Source organism: Rhopilema esculentum, chromosome 5 (genome assembly GCF_057945365.1).
Source record: "Rhopilema esculentum isolate cy_ngs chromosome 5, ASM5794536v1, whole genome shotgun sequence".
Lineage (NCBI taxonomy): Eukaryota > Metazoa > Cnidaria > Scyphozoa > Rhizostomeae > Rhizostomatidae > Rhopilema > Rhopilema esculentum.
Window position 1 is genome coordinate 3,396,854 of NC_142819.1, and position 19,363 is coordinate 3,416,216.

Sequence of the window (19,363 nt, forward strand, 5' to 3'; positions counted from 1 at the left end):
TACGAAAGAGGTGCACAGGAAGTGTACACTTCTGAAACTCAAAATATTTTGTCTCAACTTCGTGTTGGATTTGCCGGAAAATTTGGAAAACCTTTTAAAGGGAAAATTTTTTGATTGATCAATTAGAACGTTTCAGGGCCCCAGCCCCGTCGCCACCCTCAAAACTACTACAAGGCCTGCAAACCTCGTTGGTGAGGCAACTTCCGCTCCTAAAGATAAGGGCGTCCATTAAGGCGTTCCATCAATCAAAGTGAATGAGTCTTGCTTAGCGGGACAAAACGACGCCTAGAAAGTAAACGCTTACAACACATGAAACTAATATTCTAGAGCAAAAATCAAGATGACTTTCGTGAAAAAAGGCGAAATTATTTCTTTTATTTATAGTGGTTGAAATAATCGACATTGTGAACTTTAGGGTTTTTGCCTTTAAAATTAGATCTAGTTGCTCTGGTTCCGGGGGGCTGGGTCCCATTATGGCCCCGCCCTTGACCATGAAGAAGGCCCCCTAGACCGCCTGCTGGGTAGTGTCAATGTGCGATCGTCAACTTTTACTCTGTATCCGCCCCTGAAAAAGCTAGCAATCGCACTGCTTACACCCTATTCATTTAAGAACAACCATCTCAGATTTTCGAAATAATTAAGGACAGTCAGCCTGAACTTGAATTTACTGTTTCTAAAAAGAGTGTAGCTGGCAAGGATAATGACATCATATCCGCATTTGTTGGGCAGGAAATGGGTTGGGCAGGAAATGGGTTGGGCAAAGGCGTTCTGAGCAGGAAACATTTGGGTCCTCGCCCTTTTTGACCCAGTTATGGGTGGTGTTCACCCCTCGTTACGCCACTGAGTTAGAACTATTTTCATCGAACGATGGTGAAAATGAGGTCAGTTCAAGAACCGACAATAAAGAAGATGATTTCTACGATAAAGATAATTATGAAGATGATGTAAATTTGGAAATGACGTAATTTAAATGGAATAGATCAAAAGGATACATAAATTTGATTGTTGACCTCATGCAATAGTTTTTCTATGCGAATTTTCAAAAATCTTAAATGCAAAAAATTTCGTCGTGACAAAAATTCGTATCATTTTGAATTTCGTCGAAGAAATTTCCGTCAAAATATTTGTCCGAATTTTTGTCACGACGAAATTTTTTGTAATTAATGTATGTTATTTTGTCTGTCTTCGTCTTTCATAATTCAGATTCAGACTTTGCAAGCTTGCAAGATGTAATCTCTCAGTCCTCATTCATCAAGCAAATACGCATAAGTAGCGGCAAAGAACATTAAAATTTCGACAAGAATAATAATAATTGATGACAGTGTCTGGGTATACTTGAATTAAGTTTCAAACTAACAATTCATATAAAAATTGCATGTTGAAATAAAAAGCATTACTGTGCCTTTGTGATGAAGCAATACAAGGGGCAACGCAAAAAAAGGATTCCATCAAAACAACAAGATTTCTAGGGACTTTAGACAAAACAATGGGATTTCTAGGGACTTCAGATAAGACAAAGGGATTTCCATAGAGTGACGGGATTTCCATAGATTGATTTGCCCTGGAAGCAATTAGCCGGGCATTTTTGCAACAGGCTGCTCGTCTAGAAATATCGCATCTGGCCTACCAGCTACCTGGGGTATTAGAGCCACAGAAGACGGCGATGGGGTATTATAAATCTCAGATTTCTGATACTAGATTCAAACTATGTTTTTGAGACTCTGGGTACCTACCAGAGACTGTAAGAGACAGTTCTTGCTTGTGTTAATAAAATTCATGCTAAGAATTACTTTGCCATTTATGTGAGGAAGTATGCTTTGAATTTCAATTGTCAATTCATTCACTTGCTAATCTCTCAATTTTTCGCAAATTCTACTAAGAACTTGTTATTGCTATGTTTATAATTGTTTAAATGTAATTCTCTCGAAACTATGGCTCTTTATATGGTAGCACACGAAGGTTTCCCCTCTCTTCTTCTATGAGTGGGCTCTAAACCAACCATGACTGGTCTTCTTGCATGTGCCAACTCATTCTCCCTTACATTGATTACCCTAATTCGATCATGCTCAGGTATTTGATGTTGTGGCAAACCATCTCTTACCCCAATTCGGCCATGTTCGGGAATATGATATTGTGGCACTCTGCGGGCTTGTCTTTCAGCACGTGCCATCTCATTCTCCCTTACATTTCTTACCCTAATTCGATCATGCTCAGGTATTTGATGTTGTGGCAAACCATCTCTTACCCCAATTCGGCCATGTTCGGGAATATGATATTGTGGCACTCTGCGGGCTTGTCTTTCAGCACGTGCCAACTCATTCTCCCTTACATTGATTACCCTAATTCGATCATGCTCAGGTATTTGATGTTGTGGCAAACCATCTCTTACCCCAATTCGGCCATGTTCGGGAATATGATATTGTGGCACTCTGCGGGCTTGTCTTTCAGCACGTGCCATCTCATTCTCCCTTACATTTCTTACCCTAATTCGATCATGCTCAGGTATTTGATGTTGTGGCAAACCATCTCTTACCCCAATTCGGCCATGTTCGGGAATATGATATTGTGGCACTCCGCGGGCTTGCCTTTCAGCACGTGCCATCTCATTCTCCCTTACATTTCTTACCCTAATTCGATCATGCTCAGGTATTTGATGTTGTGGCAAACCATCTCTTACCCCAATTCGGCCATGTTCTGGAATATGATATTGTGGCACTCTGTGGGCTCGTCTTTCAGCACGTGGCATCTCATTCTGCACTGCATTCCTTGCAGCAATTTGAAAGGCAGCTCCCTGTGTATTTTGCATTTCAAGGAATGGTCTAGGTTGTCCACCTCTTTCGGCTTGTAGCGCTTCAGGGTGTAGAACAGGGGGGTCCATGTTCCCTGGGAATATCCCTCCACATCTTCCCAAATGGTCATAGCAATCACCACTTGACGAAAAGGTTTTCATGCATCTCCAGCAAATATGTGCACCACAATTACAAGATACATGCATGCAACCTCCGTTCTTTTCTATCAGATTGTTGCATTTTGGGCATTCTCTAACGTTTTTACCCCTCGCCCATTCAAAAACATGACTGTTGTCGTTGTACCCTTTCCATGACGTACATGATTTGAATCCAACATGGGCATCATTATGGCAAGCAGTGCACGTCTTCCTGAAACATTTTGGACAGGTGAAAGGTTTAGCATTATCTGGTTCTGATACTTTGTACACCATAGGGCAGTCTGGCGTTGGGCAGTAACTGTAGAGCTTTGGATTTGTTTGCACCAGATTAGATAATGCTGCTTCAGCTAGTCGACCTCGTTGTTCCCCGCTCTTAATTAAGTTCTCGATATCTCTGAGAACGAGGCTACTTGAACAGCCTTCACTACAGCATGTGATTGGAAAACTCTTATTCCGTTCGCTTGTTTCGAGCAGATCGTTTACACAGGCAACACAATACAAGTGTCCACACACCTCTAACGCATACCGCAGGATGTCAGCTTTGCAGAGACACAGACAACAGTCTTCATAGCCAATACTCTCATTTTGGGTGCCAGGAGATTTTAGTCCACCAAGGTCGGCATGTAATTTTGCGTCAACTTCGTTAATCATTGTATTTATGCGTTGTTGTGTTTGATCCGATGCCACGACCATTACCTCATGCCTTCGAATGTTAAGCTGAAGTTGAAAGAGACATTATGAGTTCAACGGTAACATGACTCGAGATTTCAAATTTCAAAGTCAGAGATGAGCGCAATTGCAAATATTCTGGACATGACTTCTTTTTCATGGGAAGATTTAAGAACAAGGCAGTAATACGTGGTGGCATAATTCGGGCATAGTTTTGAGGAAGGATATAAACATTACTTGCAATGGTAGGACCCATTAGAGGTGTTATATTATTAAAAAGAAAAGAACGTCAAGGGAGATACAATAAAAGAAACATTTTCTTTTATATTTCACACAGACATGGCCTGAAAATCCCTAAAACCATAATAATGCAAGACTTTCCGAGGCATTGATTGTAAGCGTGAAGCCTAATTTATTATATCTACCAAGTATTTTATTTCAAGAAGATCAACCTAGAGGTGCCGTTTAGGTATGCGAGCATGAGATACGCATTTCCGGCAAACTTTCGAGAGGTTAACAAGCTACAGAAAAAATTTTCGGAAACTTATTCTGTGAATGCGTGTATTCTTAACTTTTTTCCTCGAGACTTCCTGTGGAAGATGTTTGGTAATTGGTTTGCATAAATTGTACTTTTAGGCATAAATTGTATGTAAATTGTATTTTAAGAGAAAAAGCCTTGATAAAAAACCAGATGGCTTCAGGGTAATCGAGTGATGACGTCAGATCTATAAAAATTCAGTCTTATCACTACATCAGTTGAATTTATTAAAATGTTGAGGTATTCTGAGAATTCCTGTTGTTTTTCACTAGGTTCGTGAATTATTTTGAAAACCCAAATTTTCTAGGGAAGGAGCATATGTTCACTTGACTATTTCGAATAAACTTTCATACACGATAATATTTTGTAATGTTTCTTTCCAAATTAGAATATTTGAAAGAGATTTTCAAGACGCTATCAGTCTATGACTATGGTGTTGGATTACCTGAATCACTTCATTGTCTTGTATCATCCCTCGCAAGTCATTTCCATATTTCTGCATCAAAGCTTTCATAAGCCCAGTTGCCCTTCCTTGTCCACGTAGGTGAATTTTCGTTTCATTTTCAGAAACTGACTGGAAAAGTCTTTTGATGTCCTCCTCCAGTACTGTGCAAGCCTTCGGCTTTCCAAAGAGAAGCAATTGTTTTGTTCGTCTATCATAGTCGACCTTTGCATTTTCAATTTTTGTCTCCATGTCAGATATCTTGCTTCTTAATGTTTCGTACAAGAAGCTGGGCACAACCAAATTGCTGATGACTTTACCCTCCACAATGCTTTGTAAGCGACAGAGAAGCATTTTGTAGAGCAACGAATCCTTCCCACAGATGGTCACAATTTTACAGTTGTTATTTGACTTGCTTTTTTCCACTTTTATTTCTACATCCTTACCTCTTGAATCATGCTGCAGGGCTTTCAAATCCTTGTCGATCACAGGAAAGATGGCTTCCTTGCAATAGAATTTCTTCTTCAACTCAATGGCCGCGCTGCAGTCTTGTGTCCCTGAGAATAAATATATGATGGTGATAAAAGGAAGCAACAGCAAAATAAATATTCATGCAAGTTTTCTATCTGGATCATTTAGGAAAAGAGGCAAAACCACCATACCACCGCCCACCATCCTGCACCCATCATCCTGCACCCATATTGCTGTAACTACATTGGAAGGAAGCTTGCTTTCCATAATTTTGGTTGAAGTGCAGTTTATTTATATTTGCTCGATCATTACCATGTTAACAATAGGCCATGTCTCAAATGCAAGATTACGAGGATTTAAAAAACTTTGTCTTTATCAATATAACAAACTGAAGATTTAAATCCCAATACAGACAAAAGTCTACTTTGGCGCTTGGACAATTTTCAATATTATTAGACACAATCCCCAATCCCAAAGTGAAATGGTCCAAACCTAAGATTCCTGGACCATTCAAGCAGCGTACTGCCTCTTCAGCATCCTGGAAGCTCGCAAATAGTATACAAGCTCTACGGATGACTGCTTTCTTGTCCTTGATGGGTAATATCTTGATAGATTCAAAGGGGATTCCAGCAAGCCTTTCTTGCAAACTCCTCTCGTAGATGCTCTCTTCTTTTGCCGAATGTTGTTCATTCCTATATTCAATGAATGCATTGACGACCTTATTATTGTATTCGCTGACCCCAAGGTCCTCTTGCAGAGAATTTCTGAATTTCTCATTGTCAATACTTTTATCAATCAGTCGGCAAAATATTTTCAGTATATTTTTTTTGTCACTCCGGCAAAACCATCGAATTTCACTCTTAATTTCCTGTGCAGCAGCATATGATTTGCAAACAATGAATCCAAAACCTTGAGACCATCTTCGAGACCATTTGACAACAACTTTTACCAAGGATCCATTCTCCAAATTCCTTCCAGCAAAGAATTGGGGTTTGGCTATGACTTGATATCCATGCGTGGAAAACTGCAGTTTCTTTATTGCTTGTTGGGCATCCTCCGTATTATTGAAATGAACCATGCCCCATCGAAACGGATTACGCTGCTCAGATGTCTCCTTCTTGTTAATACTTTTCTGCTTCACCATCGCACAGTTTTTCAACTTTTCAGATATCTCTACTTTTATTTCTTCGAAACATTTTTCAGTGACACCGATATGTTGCTCATGAATCTCAATTTGAATTGCAGAAAATTCATCTGGTTCCAAGATTCTCAAGGCTTCACCACCAGCTCCGATCAAAATTCGATATCCAATCGTATTGCCACCCAACTGTATTTCTTTGGTTTCAGCCGTGAGTTTTTCTTGCATCTCTTTGACACAATCATTGAGCAATTTTGTTGCTTTGCTTTCCATCAATTTTGTTGCATAAATCACAAATTGCCTTTTCTCTGAGCATATTTCAAGCAGCCCTGGAAACTCTCCTTTCTTTGTTATTTCACTTTCTAGCACCTTCTTCTTTTCTGCCCGATTCGCAATGAGATCTTTCATAACTGCTGAGCCAACTGGTGAAATGATTTTCTTAAAAACTCTTTGATTTAACAGTGAATGTAATTCAATCTTGTAGGATGGATGGGGGCACAGCATCTCCAAAAACTGCTCCTCGATTGGGGTTATCCCAGTTATGTAACTGGCGGTAGGTGTTTTGAGGACATCCTGGAAAACCAGAAATTCCGGCTCCATTCCAAGTGCACTAACAACTGAAGAGGGGTGCAACTGAAACCTTTGAGAATACTTTGGACTCCAATATCCCAATCGGGAATTGCCAGTAAAGTAGGCGATGTTGTCGTAGAAAGCTGATGTTATTAGCCTTTTCAACAGAGTTCGCTCTTCTTCAATAGGACGGCTGTCTGGTTTGATACTAGGCTCTACTTCTCTTAAAGCAAACTTTATTTCCTTTTCAAGCTCTTTGATAGAACGCATCGATTTTGCATTTACAAAATTTTCCACGCACCATTTGTTTTGTTCTCTCTTTCCATCTTTGCTATTCCACTTTTCAAAGATGTCTACAATGGTCAACAAATCTCCTTCTTCCTTGCAGAAATCGAGTTTTCCTATGTCTGACTTTTCTTTATCTTCCTCGCTGCCAACTCTGATGTAGATGTTAGATGAGAACACTGTTGCAGCTGCAAGTATGACTGACTTGTCTTTGCACCCTCTTTCCAAACCATCAAGAACTATTTTAGCAGTACGCGGGTCAACAGGAAGCTTGGCCATCTTCTTGCCTTGCGTCGTAATAGAATCACCCCAATCAACAGCACCAATCATACGCAGAACATCCAAGGAGGTTTCTAACGCCTTGTCGTCAGGACGTTCAATGAAATCAAAACCTTTGACGTCATGAATGCCTAGAGCCATTAAGCTCAAAACTGCCGAGGCCAAATGCATTTTCTTTATTTCTGGTTCCGTGTTTTCGTCCAGCTTTTCGTAAGCGCCTTGGCTGTATAAACGAATACATATTCCTGGGCCTGTTCTTCCAGCACGCCCCATCCTCTGTATGGCGGAGCTTTTGCTGACCATTTTCACTTCCAGGTAGCTATTGCCCCTTTTTGCATCAAACATTTTCTCTTTAACCCTACCAGTATCAATGACAAACTTGATACCTAAGGAAAGAACGAAAAGAAAACATTAGGCCAAAACGATGTTGCATGGAGCATGTCCTACAATTTACCTAGGCTCCTATAAGTTACTTCTACTGCAATAAATTGCTTCTGCTTTATGACTTTGAAATTGATGAAAAATACTGTTTACAGGTCTGACATGAAGTCCTCTATACCAAAGGCTCCAACTTCCCGAATTAGGTGGGGGTCTCCCGATTTGGGAGTTCATCTCCTGTTCTCCCGATTTCCAATCTAGCCTCCCGTTTTCAGGAAATTTTGTCAAAAATCTGTTATTAACCACAGCTGATGAAATGCATCTTGTTTAAGGAACGGACGAGCAAAATTTTTCCGTGAACAAAGATAAATCTTGTTTAGCCAATCAGATGATTTTTACAGTTTGGCAACTCAGCCAGTCAGAAGCAGCTATTCATAATTATTTTGTTTCATTGGAATGCGAGACCTGTTCTAGCTTTGCTAACCTCCAGTTTGCTAATGAAAAATAAATATATTTTTACTCAGAAAATCAAATGATTGAAAAAAATTGTCGGCAAGTTATGTCCCAAAAGGAAAAAGAAACTATTTTATTAGAAACGAACATATGCTTGACTACTTACTACAACATAAATTTCTAAAGAAAATCAATTTGTGTGTTCCGACATAGAACAGTCAGTTCAACTTGCTTGCTTCAGTTCAACGATAGAACTGGTGCATTCGATTATTTGTCATCTAAATCTTCTTTATTGCAGATGTTTTTGCATTTTTATAGAAATTTATTACGTATTGAAATATAATACTTTCTATAAAATACTGTATTCAATATAGGCAGATAAAATAAAGAAATTCATCTTGAAATTAGATTGTTTAGAGATCAAGTTTTACTTCATTTTTCGTGCTTATCACCTCCCAGGGTGTTAAGAAAATCAATTTTCGCAAGAACAATAGCTTTTGAAGAACTTTTTACAAAATTGGTCAGGTATAAATCTTTGCCGATGGACCAAATTGTTTAATATTTCACAAGAATCTATTAAAATTATCCCGATTTTCAATATTTGAAAATGGCTTTGAAAAAAGCAAACATTTTAGTCTGGACTGTTAGAGCATGAATCATGCAAAATGTGATACCAGCATCAAAATGGGTACACTGGGGAAATTTCACACGCTGATAACGAAGCCGAACAGACACAAGCCGAAAAATGCCCCCAAATGCTATTTTTAGACTGGGGTACTTGGCCCCAGTCCTCGAATTGGGCCAATCTCCATATATCATTACTGATTTGTAAAAAACTGCAAAAGAAAAGATTTAGGTGCATTATCATATATTGAAATATATTAAGAGAAAAGGAAATAAAAAATTGCCCCTTGATGCTATTTTTAGAATATGATATTGGTACTCATGTCTCTTTTTAGGCATTCTTCTCTAAATAATTACTATCTTTTATATGAATATGAAATGTAGTTTTCTCTTTTCTTTCAACAAACTGGAAAGTTATACAAAAAGATGTATTTGACAATCTTACCCCTTTATGATAGTTTTAGAATGGGGTACTGCAACCTAGTTCTCGATTTGGGTTTTACCTTCATAGGCTACTTTTAGATACGATTGATGTTAAATCAGCAGCCAGCGCGAGTAGTTTATATGATAAAGGCTAAACATCCAAGGTGCAATCTGATTAAGGGCACTTAGAAACACGTGGAAATTTGACTCCCTTGTTGCTTTAACTAGCAACAATAGCATTGACTCTAACTCCATAACAGAGAACCAATAATAGAATTGCACTGATTCTTCTAGTCTCTGTTTTCCAACCTTCAATAGGTAGTTCTTCTATGCTTTTCTTGAAAGCCTCTGAGAGGAGTAGTAGCAATCCAGAGAATTAATATTCACTTTATATCACATTCATACCAAAAATAGTAATGATTTATAAAAGAAAGCTTATACAAATAAAGCTTGTAGAGGCCTGGGCTCCAGTAGTCCACTCTAAAAATGGCATCAAGGGTAATATTTCAATTGCTTCTGTGTTATACTTTTATTGTGTAGAATTGTGTTTAAACCTTTACCCTCATGGTCATTTTAATCGTTAGTTCACTACGTATGGATGAAATCCGAAATATATAGTCTGCAGGCAGGCTAGAAATATAGAACTTGGGTCAAGTACCCCAGTCTAAAAATAGCACTTGGGGGCGTTTTTAAGCTTGTGTCTGTTAAGCATCATTATCAACGTGTTAAATTGCCCCAATGTACCCATTTTCATGCTGGTACCACAAATGGAACAATTCAAGTCAAATACTGTGCTTAAAGCCTAGACTATGAAGGTAAAACCCAAATCGAGAACTAGGTTCCAGTACCCCATTCTAAAACTATCATCAAGGGGTAAGATTGTCAAATACATCTTTTCGTATAACTTTCCAGTTTGTTGAATGAAAAGAGAAAGCTACATTTCATATTCATATAGAAGAGAGTAATTATTTAGAGAAGAATGCCTAAAAAGAGACATGGGTACCAATATCATATTCTAAAAATAGCATCAAGGGGCAATTTTTTTATTTCCTTTTCTCTTAATATATTTTAATATATGATAATGCACCTAATTCTTTTCTTTTGCACTTTTTTTACAAATCAGTAATGACATATGGAGATTGGCCCAATTCGAGGACTGGGGCCAAGTACCCCAGTCTAAAAATAGCATTTGGGGGCATTTTTCAGCTTGTGTCTGTTCGGCTTCGTTATCAGCGTATGAAATTACCCCATTATACCCATTTTCATGCTGGTATCACAATTTGCACAATTCAAGTCAAATACTGTGCTAAGAGAACAGACTATTATAACAGATTGGCTAAAGCTTTTTTGTCTGACACCCCTCAAAGCATAAAACTTCAGAATAAGAAGGGTCCGAAAGTAAATGATGGAAAATATATACCCAGTTGTGGATCGAAATAGGCCAATCAAAAAAACGCAAGCACAAGACCCGTATACTTGACCAATCAGTGTCGCGTGCCTAGAAAAATTACCACTGGAGTCCAGGAGAGAAAACGAACTCCTTCTGTCTACATAATAGCGGCTTTTCCGTTTGTATGTAGATCGATTCAAAAACTGCTAGATGGAAAGACGACCGGGCTTTGCCAATTATCTGAAACATGTAGTCATTATAGAGTTTTGCACAATCTAGATTACCTAAAAGATGTTAACCGATGGCAGGATCACTTGTTTTAACGGTGTTTTCTAGACCTGCCTAATGGGCTCGCCTATGCAAGCATCCCATCCCTCTTCATGGAAATTGAGATAAAGACAAAAAATTTTTGCCACATACTTTACTGCCAGAAAATTCGTTTCACAAGCAGGGAACGCCCATTTTACCAAAAGCGAACGCCAATGACCCAATATTTGATTACAAAAAAAGCAGTTTCAATGTCAAAGAATCACATCAGGAATTTTTCTTTGTTAAAATGTTACTCCCTCCCATAATTTTATCATCGGATTTTCTCCTAATAGTATGCTTAAATTTGCCGGAAAATTTTGCTCTGTGCCCCCTTTGGAATTTGTCACCACGATGTTTCTGTAAGCTCTTGACATGCACTTACCTGGAATTGTTACAGATGTCTCAGCAACATTAGTTGAAAATACGATCTTCCTACTTCCATCTTTGACAGTTTCAAAAACTCTCATTTGTTCATCTGGTTGCAGCTTTCCATGAAGTGGTAACACTGTGCAGGCTGAAGCTTTCTTTGACACTCTATGAAAATGCTCTATTGCTTTTTCAACTTCCAGTGGGGAAGTCAGAAATACAAGGATATCTCCTGTTCCCTCACTTTCATGAACCTGAACTGCCTTCGCTGCTGCTTGCTTGATGTAAGTATCTTCTCGTCCACCATCCTTTGTGTTTTCCTGTTCTTCATACCTCACCTCAACAGGAAATGTGCGACCAGGAATTTCAAATACCGGACAGTTGTAGAAATACTCTGAGAATAATTTTGTTGAAATGGTGGCTGATGTCACCACGACTTTAAGCGTAGATCGCTTTGCAGCTGCAGTTTTTACAAAACTCAAAACCAGATCTATATTAACACTGCGTTCGTGGGCTTCATCTATGATAACACATCCAACGTCATCCAAATTTGGGTTTTCCAAACAGTAGTTTAACAGCATCCTATCTGTCATGAACACCAACTTAGTTTCATCTCCACAGACTTTGTTCATTCCAACCCAATACCTCACATGTTTCCCAACTGCCTCAAACTGCTCTAATGCTACCCTCTTTGCAAGGCTAATCGCCGCCACTTTTCTAGGTTGCGTACATATTATTTTCCCTGTCAGTTGACCTGATACGCCCTCCAGTATGTATTGTGGTACTTGGGTACTTTTTCCAGATCCTGTTTCACCTTTTAAAACAATATATTGGTGGTTTTTCAATGCTTCAACAATTTCGGTCCTGCTTGCGTAAATTGGCAACCCTTGCACCATCTTTCTACTTTCCTTCAAAATGCACCGTCCCATTAGGTCCATGCCACTGCTAGACGGCTTGATTTTTTCATTTGTTGACAATGTGATCCAGGTGCATGCTTCTGTCAACTTCATAATCATATCTTTGTATTCGTTTAGCTGAGCTTGTAACTCTTTTTGCAGCGCTTGCTTCGCTTGAAGCACAGTATGGTTTCTCTGGTACTCCTCTAGCGCCATGAATTCGGCAGTCTTTCTTTTCAGGTTTTCAAGTTGCTGTTTATGCAAATCTAGCCTTTGCTCTGTTAAATACAAAATCATCTCACGAATTCCTGATACATGCCTCATAAAAGATTGGCAAAAAGTGGATCTATCGCAGTTGAAATCCATCTTTCCAATATCAGCAACCACTTGCTCAAATTCCTTCAAACGTTTTTCAACTTCAGAGTCGTAACCGGCCGCCATTTTTCAGCATGAACTAGGCCACAATCGCTGGTGTCTGCTCACAGGACAGTTTTTGCACCTTTATAAAAAGTTAGATCTTTTCAGATTTATGAATTCATGAAAGTTCCCAAGATGTCTTTCTTATTTCATTTCGTTTCGCTTGAAGATCAGCTAGACATAAACTCACGGACTCACTTCGCTTGAAGATCAGCTAGACATCATCTCAATACAATCACTTCGCGAACAGAACAATCAATAAAGCCGGGGGTTAAAGAGCAGTCTGGTTGGGTGAGTAGACAACAAGAAAGAGAAACAAACACTTTAGAAAAATGTCGTTAAAATGTTTGTCCTCTGAAACTTCTATTTATTTAAGGTTTTTTGAAGAATTTTTCAAATGAATGTACGAGATAAAAAAATAAAACATGCCATAATTTCCGGCACGTATGAAGTGCTTCCCCTGTTTTAATGGCTCAAGGTAGCCCTATTGTGGTAGCAAACTTGCTTCTTTGAAAACATCCATAGGGTGACCAAAAAAGTTTGCGAAACTGCTATTTGTTGTTTCTGTTCATCGAACAACATGAACTAGATGGAGTGGGGTGTGTTGGGTAGTTGGCTGAGCATCCTTGTAAGGATACACGGAAGGTCCTGCGTCCTTAGTTTCCAACATTTACGACAATTGTAAATATTAAGTCCAGCTATAATGACTAAAAGATTGCCAGAAGACGATGATAATAAAACAAACAGTTACATTTTAGACTGTGATGATTTGTGAATGAATAAATGAAATACAGCGTTTCGTTGTGATAATGCGTTCGTTCGCGATGATTTCAGGCGACAACTCTCTTTAACAACTTTAAAGATAACACCTTATACAGAAAAAATAAGAAGGCCCTTACGTAGGCGCTTGTACATAGGGTGACCAACTAAACAAATTCAACACACTCCCCCCGATTGACGAAGTCAATCTTGGAATAATCTATTTACAAAAAAATGTACGTTAGTTGTTATTTAAATAATGTTTGCTATGTGTTCTCGAATGTCTTCATCCCGTACCATAGTAATCGATGGTTCATGTTCTTTTTGACCATTAAGGTGTTCAATTTCAGTTGAGTTTTCTTCGTTAGCATTAACTTCAAGTGGGTATAAACGTTGTATCGGTCTTTTGATATAGATGACTCGTCGCGACTTATCTAATGTTTTGATTTCTGCAGCTCTAACTAGTCCGTCTCTTCCAGTTAGAAGTTTAACGACTTTTCCCATCGCCCATGTATGTTTGGGAACCTTATCTCTGAAAATGTGTACGATGTCTCCGACTTGTATTACGCGTTTCGGGTTTTTCAAACAACGATGTCGTTCGTGTAACGATGGAATATATTCCTTTTTGAACCTTTGGCGAAAATGTTCAATGATTAATTCTAAATAACGAGCGCGTTTTGTTAATGAAGTTTTATCCGAGGACAACGATAGTGATTCCGACTGATCGAGGATTCGTCTTCCGATGACAAGACACGACGGCGTTAATGGTGGTTCCGATATCTCTTCACCAACGTATGTTAAGGGTCTAGAATTTATGATTCCTTCAGTTTCGATCAATGCTGTTTCCAGTTCTTCGTACGAAAGCTTTGCGTTTCCCAGCGTTTTTCTAAGACATTTTTTCGTTAATTTTACGCATATCTCCCACCAGCCGCCCCACCAGCTGGCAGTAGGAACGTTGAATATCCATCGAATGTTCATATTTTGCGCATACATTTGAACGTTTTTATCCAGAAATGTTTTTCCATTGTCTGAAACGATAAGTTTACTTAGTCCTCTCCGAGCTGTAAAACGTTTAAGCGCGCGAATGAATGTTTCTGCGAAAAGATCTGGAACTAACTCAAGGTGTATTGCTCGCGTATTTGCACAACTGAATAATGCAATGTAGCATTTATTCATACGATCAGTTTTGGTGTAGATATCCTTTACATATAAAGGACCTGCAAAATCGACTGCAACGTTGGTAAATGCTGCATCTTCTGATACGCGATATGCAGGTAACGGTGGCGCATTTGGTGTTTCGTATGGTTTTCCATGTATAGCTTTACATCTGGAACATTTCGCAATTAAGGATTTTACAATCTGACGACCTTTCGTAATCCAGTAATTGGATCGTACTTGCGCAAGTGTTTCATTGACTCCATTGTGTTTGACTGTTAAATGGCTATGCCAGATAACCAATTTTGTAAAATGATGCTGACGTGGCAATAATACGGGGTGTTTACTGTTATACGAAATCGATGCATTTTGAAGTCTACCCCCTACTCTGATTATTCCTTCTTTGTCGACAAAACATCCGAGGTTATTTCTAATTTCTTTATCATTTCCAGATAGATCAAAGACCTTTTGCACTTCTAAGTGCCACATGATTTTCGCTTCGTTGACTTTGGACAAAAAGTCGTCACTTATGTCTGTTTGTAAATTTTTAACCTTTCCTTTTAAAATTGCCACGAATTTCAATACGAGCGCAGTTACCCGTATTAAGCGAATGAAGCTACTGTAATTTACGCATGGAATGATTTTGTTCAGATTTAGCTGATCGTTATTTTCAGTTACGACAACGTTTGTATTAATTTCGATTTGCTGCGAGGGCGCGATTTCATTTACAGGCCAAAATTCCGAGTCGTTTTCCAAAAACTGTGGCCCGTTCCACCATAACCCGTTTGATTGCATTTTAGAACAATCAATGCCTCTTGAAGCGATATCAGCTGGATTTTTAGACGTTGGACAATATCGCCAATTTTTCTTTTCGGTTAAATCGCAAATTTCATGCACTCGATTTCTTACAAATACTTGTTTGTGTTCTTTGTTACCTAAAACCCAGTGAAGGACAACCTGTGAATCTGTCCAACAAAAGATTGATTCTAAGTTAATTGTGCTAATCAAGGCATTGTGGACTGACTTTATAAGACGCGAAAGTGTTACTGCGGCCATTAGTTCAAGTCGCGGTATTGTTTCACCTTTCATAGGTGCTACTTTGGTTTTCGCACAAATTAATCGGCTTATTACTAGTTTAGATGATGATTCGACGCGAAAGTATACACAAGCCCCATATGCATATTGACTTGCATCAGAAAAGCCGTGTAGTTGAATCGAAATAGCGTCATTACTGATAATATCTCCCATTAGGCTTCGTGGAAATTCAATTGGTGTTGTGTTTGCAATGTTGTTTACGATTTTGAGCCAATTAGTGCAAATGTCGTCAGGGAGTTTTTCATCCCAGGCTGTTTTCAATTTGCACAATTGCTGAAATATCATTTTAAGCGGAAGAATTACCGGCGAAAGTACTCCGAGCGGATCAAAGAACCGCGCGGTAGTTCTTAAAATATTGCGCTTGGTTACTTCAACATTACTGCTAGCGGCTTCGATAAACTCCGAAAAGTCAAACACAAATTTGTCGTTATTTCTGTTCCAAGGCATTCCTAGGATTTTAGATTCGGTACCATTGCATACTGTATTAGAGATCGATTTTGTGAAGGTTTCATCATCGTCGAAAATGACATTACTTTCCTTCGAATTTGCGGTTTTACTATGCATATTTTCAGCTAGTTCAATGCGTTCAATAAGCGAATCACTGTTAGAGGCCCATTTCCTCATATTAAACCCTCCAGAAGCAAAACAAAGTTTGAGTTTACGATAAAGTTCGAAACTTTCCTCCTCAGTATCTAATGAAAACGCAAAATCGTCGATATATAGAGATTTTTCGACGGTTTGCACAAATTCGTTATCTGACTGTCGATAGTTTTCAAGGTGGTGACGTACAGTAGCATTAAGAACATACGGCGAACTCGTAAGTCCAAAAACTAAACGTGAAAACCTCAATGTTGCAAGCTCAGGATCTTTTTCAAAAACGTTATCGTACCACAAGAATCGGAGAAAATTCCTGTCGTTTTCTTGTATAATGATATTCAGAAATGCCTTTTCTAAGTCACCAATTAACGCTATTCGTTTAGCTCTGAGTCTCAAAAGTACATCAAAAATGAGAGGTACCAGATTTGGGCCTGGTTCTAAGCAATCGTTTAAACTTACTTCGCCGTTTTGTTTAGAGCTTGCGTCGTAAACGACTCGAAGTTTTGTAGTTTGCCGCTCTTCTCGAACTACTTCCCTGTGAGGATTATAATACACAGATCCAACAGGAGCCGAGCATAACTCCGTATCCTCTACCTTTTCTACAACACCGGAATTTAGTTGTTCAGAAATTACTTCGTTGTATTGATGCAAAACATCGGGTTTTGAATTTAAGCGTTTTAACAGGCTTTCGAGACGTTTACGTGCTACTTGATAATTGTCTGCAATTACAGGATGATCTTCCTTGAATGGGAGCGAAATCTCATACTTTCCGAGTTTTTGATTAAAATGAATTTTTCCCTCTAATGGATTTTCGCTACAAGTTAGTTCTTGCTCATTAGACTTGATACCCATAGATTCGATATCCCAGAATTTGTGAAGTTCGTTTATCAAATGTTTATCGCTATCAACGACAATATTGTCAGTTTTAAGGACATGTGAAATGATAATGTTCGATGAGTGTTCATTTGTTGTCGGTATTTCTACGGGACCGTTAAGTACATACCCGAATCTGGTAAGTGTAGCTACGGGGCCATAACCATGCTCCCCCCGTACTACGTGATCTAACATGAACTGCCAAATGTAGTCCGCCCCAATCAATATGTCAACTTCAAATTCATCCATGCCGCTACCTTTATCAGCTAAAGGCAAATCTTTTATGTGGGGATATTTCAGTTTGGCTACGTCTATGGCTTGATTAGCAACCGGGCTACAAATATTGTCTACCACAAAAGCATTAATAAACACAGTTAGGTTATCTGCTCCTTCGATAGCAATTTGGATTGAATCGCACGTTTTTAATGTCCCACTAACGTTACCGAATTCTTTAATGATTACCTTTTCTGTGCTTATGGTGGGCAACTGTAACTTATCCCTTAGCCTGCGTGAAATATACGATTTCTGGGAGCAAGAGTCTAAAATAAGTCTTACAACGCATTCTTCTGTGTTACTGTCTACTCTTCTTACTTTAGCTCTTGCAGTTTGTAATAAGACAGCGGTATTTGTGGTGTTATTGCGAGACGCTAGCAAAGTACTTACCGATGGTTGTGTGGGCGGTGACTGAGGCGCGGCGACGGTTTCCTTGTACGCTGTTTCTCTTGCTTTTGCAAAACTTGCGGAACTGCCAGCTTTTGAGCCACAAATTGCAACATGGTGCTTTCCTTGGCATTTGAAACATCTAGTATTGCTTCTGCAAAATCTGCTAACATGTCCACCACGTAAACAAACAAAGCATCTCCGTTTCTCGCGTAATGTCTGCTTCCGCGCGTCAGGATTCGAAACCGTTGTGCAGCTCGAAGAAAAATGTTTCTGCCCGCAAAATAAACAAGATGGTATTCCATCGTTTGCACTCCTTTCTCGTTTCTGGTTGTTGATTAGCAGTGTAGCTGCTGTGGATTGCTGAAAGGATGGTTTTGATAAAACTGTTTTTGTATTGGTAGCACTACCAATAGGTGCATAAACGCACTTTTCTCGAAGTGAAATTTCTTCACCGAACGCTAATAATAGTCCTTCTAAATCCCATTCATCCGATAGTTTCCTCGAGATAAGAAGTCTTAACTCTACCGGTATTTTTGACATTATGATAGGCGTCAAGATAGTTCCGTAGCTTTCTGCAGATACCCCAATTCCATTTAAGCTGCGAACAGTGCTTTCAACTTTGTCGTACATTTGACGCAATTTCTTTAAATCCGCTCCGTTTTCAGTCCTTTGTAAATCCATTAAGGCTTCAATATGTTTTGAAATAATTATTTGACGATTTCCATATCGTTTTCGCAATAAGTCTAGCGCAATTTGATAATTTTCACTTGTGAGTGGAAGACCTGATATCGTTTTAGCGGCTTCGCCAAGCAGCGATTTCTGTAAGTATTTGAATTTGTCGATAGGAGCCAAGCCTTGAGATTCATCAATTGTTGAGGAAAAACTATCCCAAAATGATGGCCATTCTGTCGGGTCTCCATTAAACACCGTTAAAGGTAATTTTGGTAGCTTCACTTTTCCTGCTGTGGCAAAACCTTGTGATTCGAAGCTGCGATTAAGTTCATGTTGCGGGGCGATCGTGTCCTTTCTGCTAACTAGATCTATTTGACATATTATGTCTTCCGTTTCTTCTTCCAAATCGCTACGATCTACTATTTCTTTCTCGATATCGACTTCTTCCAAAAGATCCTCAATTTCTGTATCTAGTGTCGTGATAATCAATCGTTTTCGTTCCAGTGTGTTTTTGATTGATTCGAGTTTCGATTGTTGTTCCGGTGGAAGATTTTGACCGCGCGGAGGCAACAGCTCTCGGGCCTTCGCGACATTTTTGCGAACAACCAGGCGATGACCGTTTCGTGCCTGAATTTTCTTCTTTAATGTTTCTTTTTCAGACATTACAGCTCCCGAGTCACGGCACCAAAGTGTTGGGTAGTTGGCTGAGCATCCTTGTAAGGATACACGGAAGGTCCTGCGTCCTTAGTTTCCAACATTTACGACAATTGTAAATATTAAGTCCAGCTATAATGACTAAAAGATTGCCAGAAGACGATGATAATAAAACAAACAGTTACATTTTAGACTGTGATGATTTGTGAATGAATAAATGAAATACAGCGTTTCGTTGTGATAATGCGTTCGTTCGCGATGATTTCAGGCGACAACTCTCTTTAACAACTTTAAAGATAA

The 19,363-nt window shown here is 39.0% G+C and overlaps 2 protein-coding genes across 2 annotated transcripts; both read right to left on the bottom strand.

Annotated features, from left to right (window-relative positions):
* Window positions 1-1,270: 1,270 nt before the first annotated feature.
* On the bottom strand, window positions 1,271-12,829 carry LOC135689367 (uncharacterized). The gene is made up of 4 exons (XM_089108730.1): window positions 11,299-12,829; window positions 5,560-7,725; window positions 4,600-5,153; window positions 1,271-3,664 (listed from the first exon to the last, which is right to left on the bottom strand). The coding sequence occupies exons 1-4, from the start codon at window positions 12,617-12,619 to the stop codon at window positions 1,940-1,942; spliced, it is 5,766 nt and encodes a 1,921-aa protein (XP_088964856.1). The 5' UTR covers window positions 12,620-12,829; the 3' UTR covers window positions 1,271-1,939.
* A 777-nt stretch (window positions 12,830-13,606) lies between these two features.
* LOC148960214 (uncharacterized) lies at window positions 13,607-19,072 on the bottom strand. The gene has a single exon (XM_089108599.1). It carries the CDS (start codon window positions 19,070-19,072, stop codon window positions 13,607-13,609), a length of 5,466 nt encoding a protein of 1,821 aa, XP_088964725.1.
* Window positions 19,073-19,363: the final 291 nt, after the last annotated feature.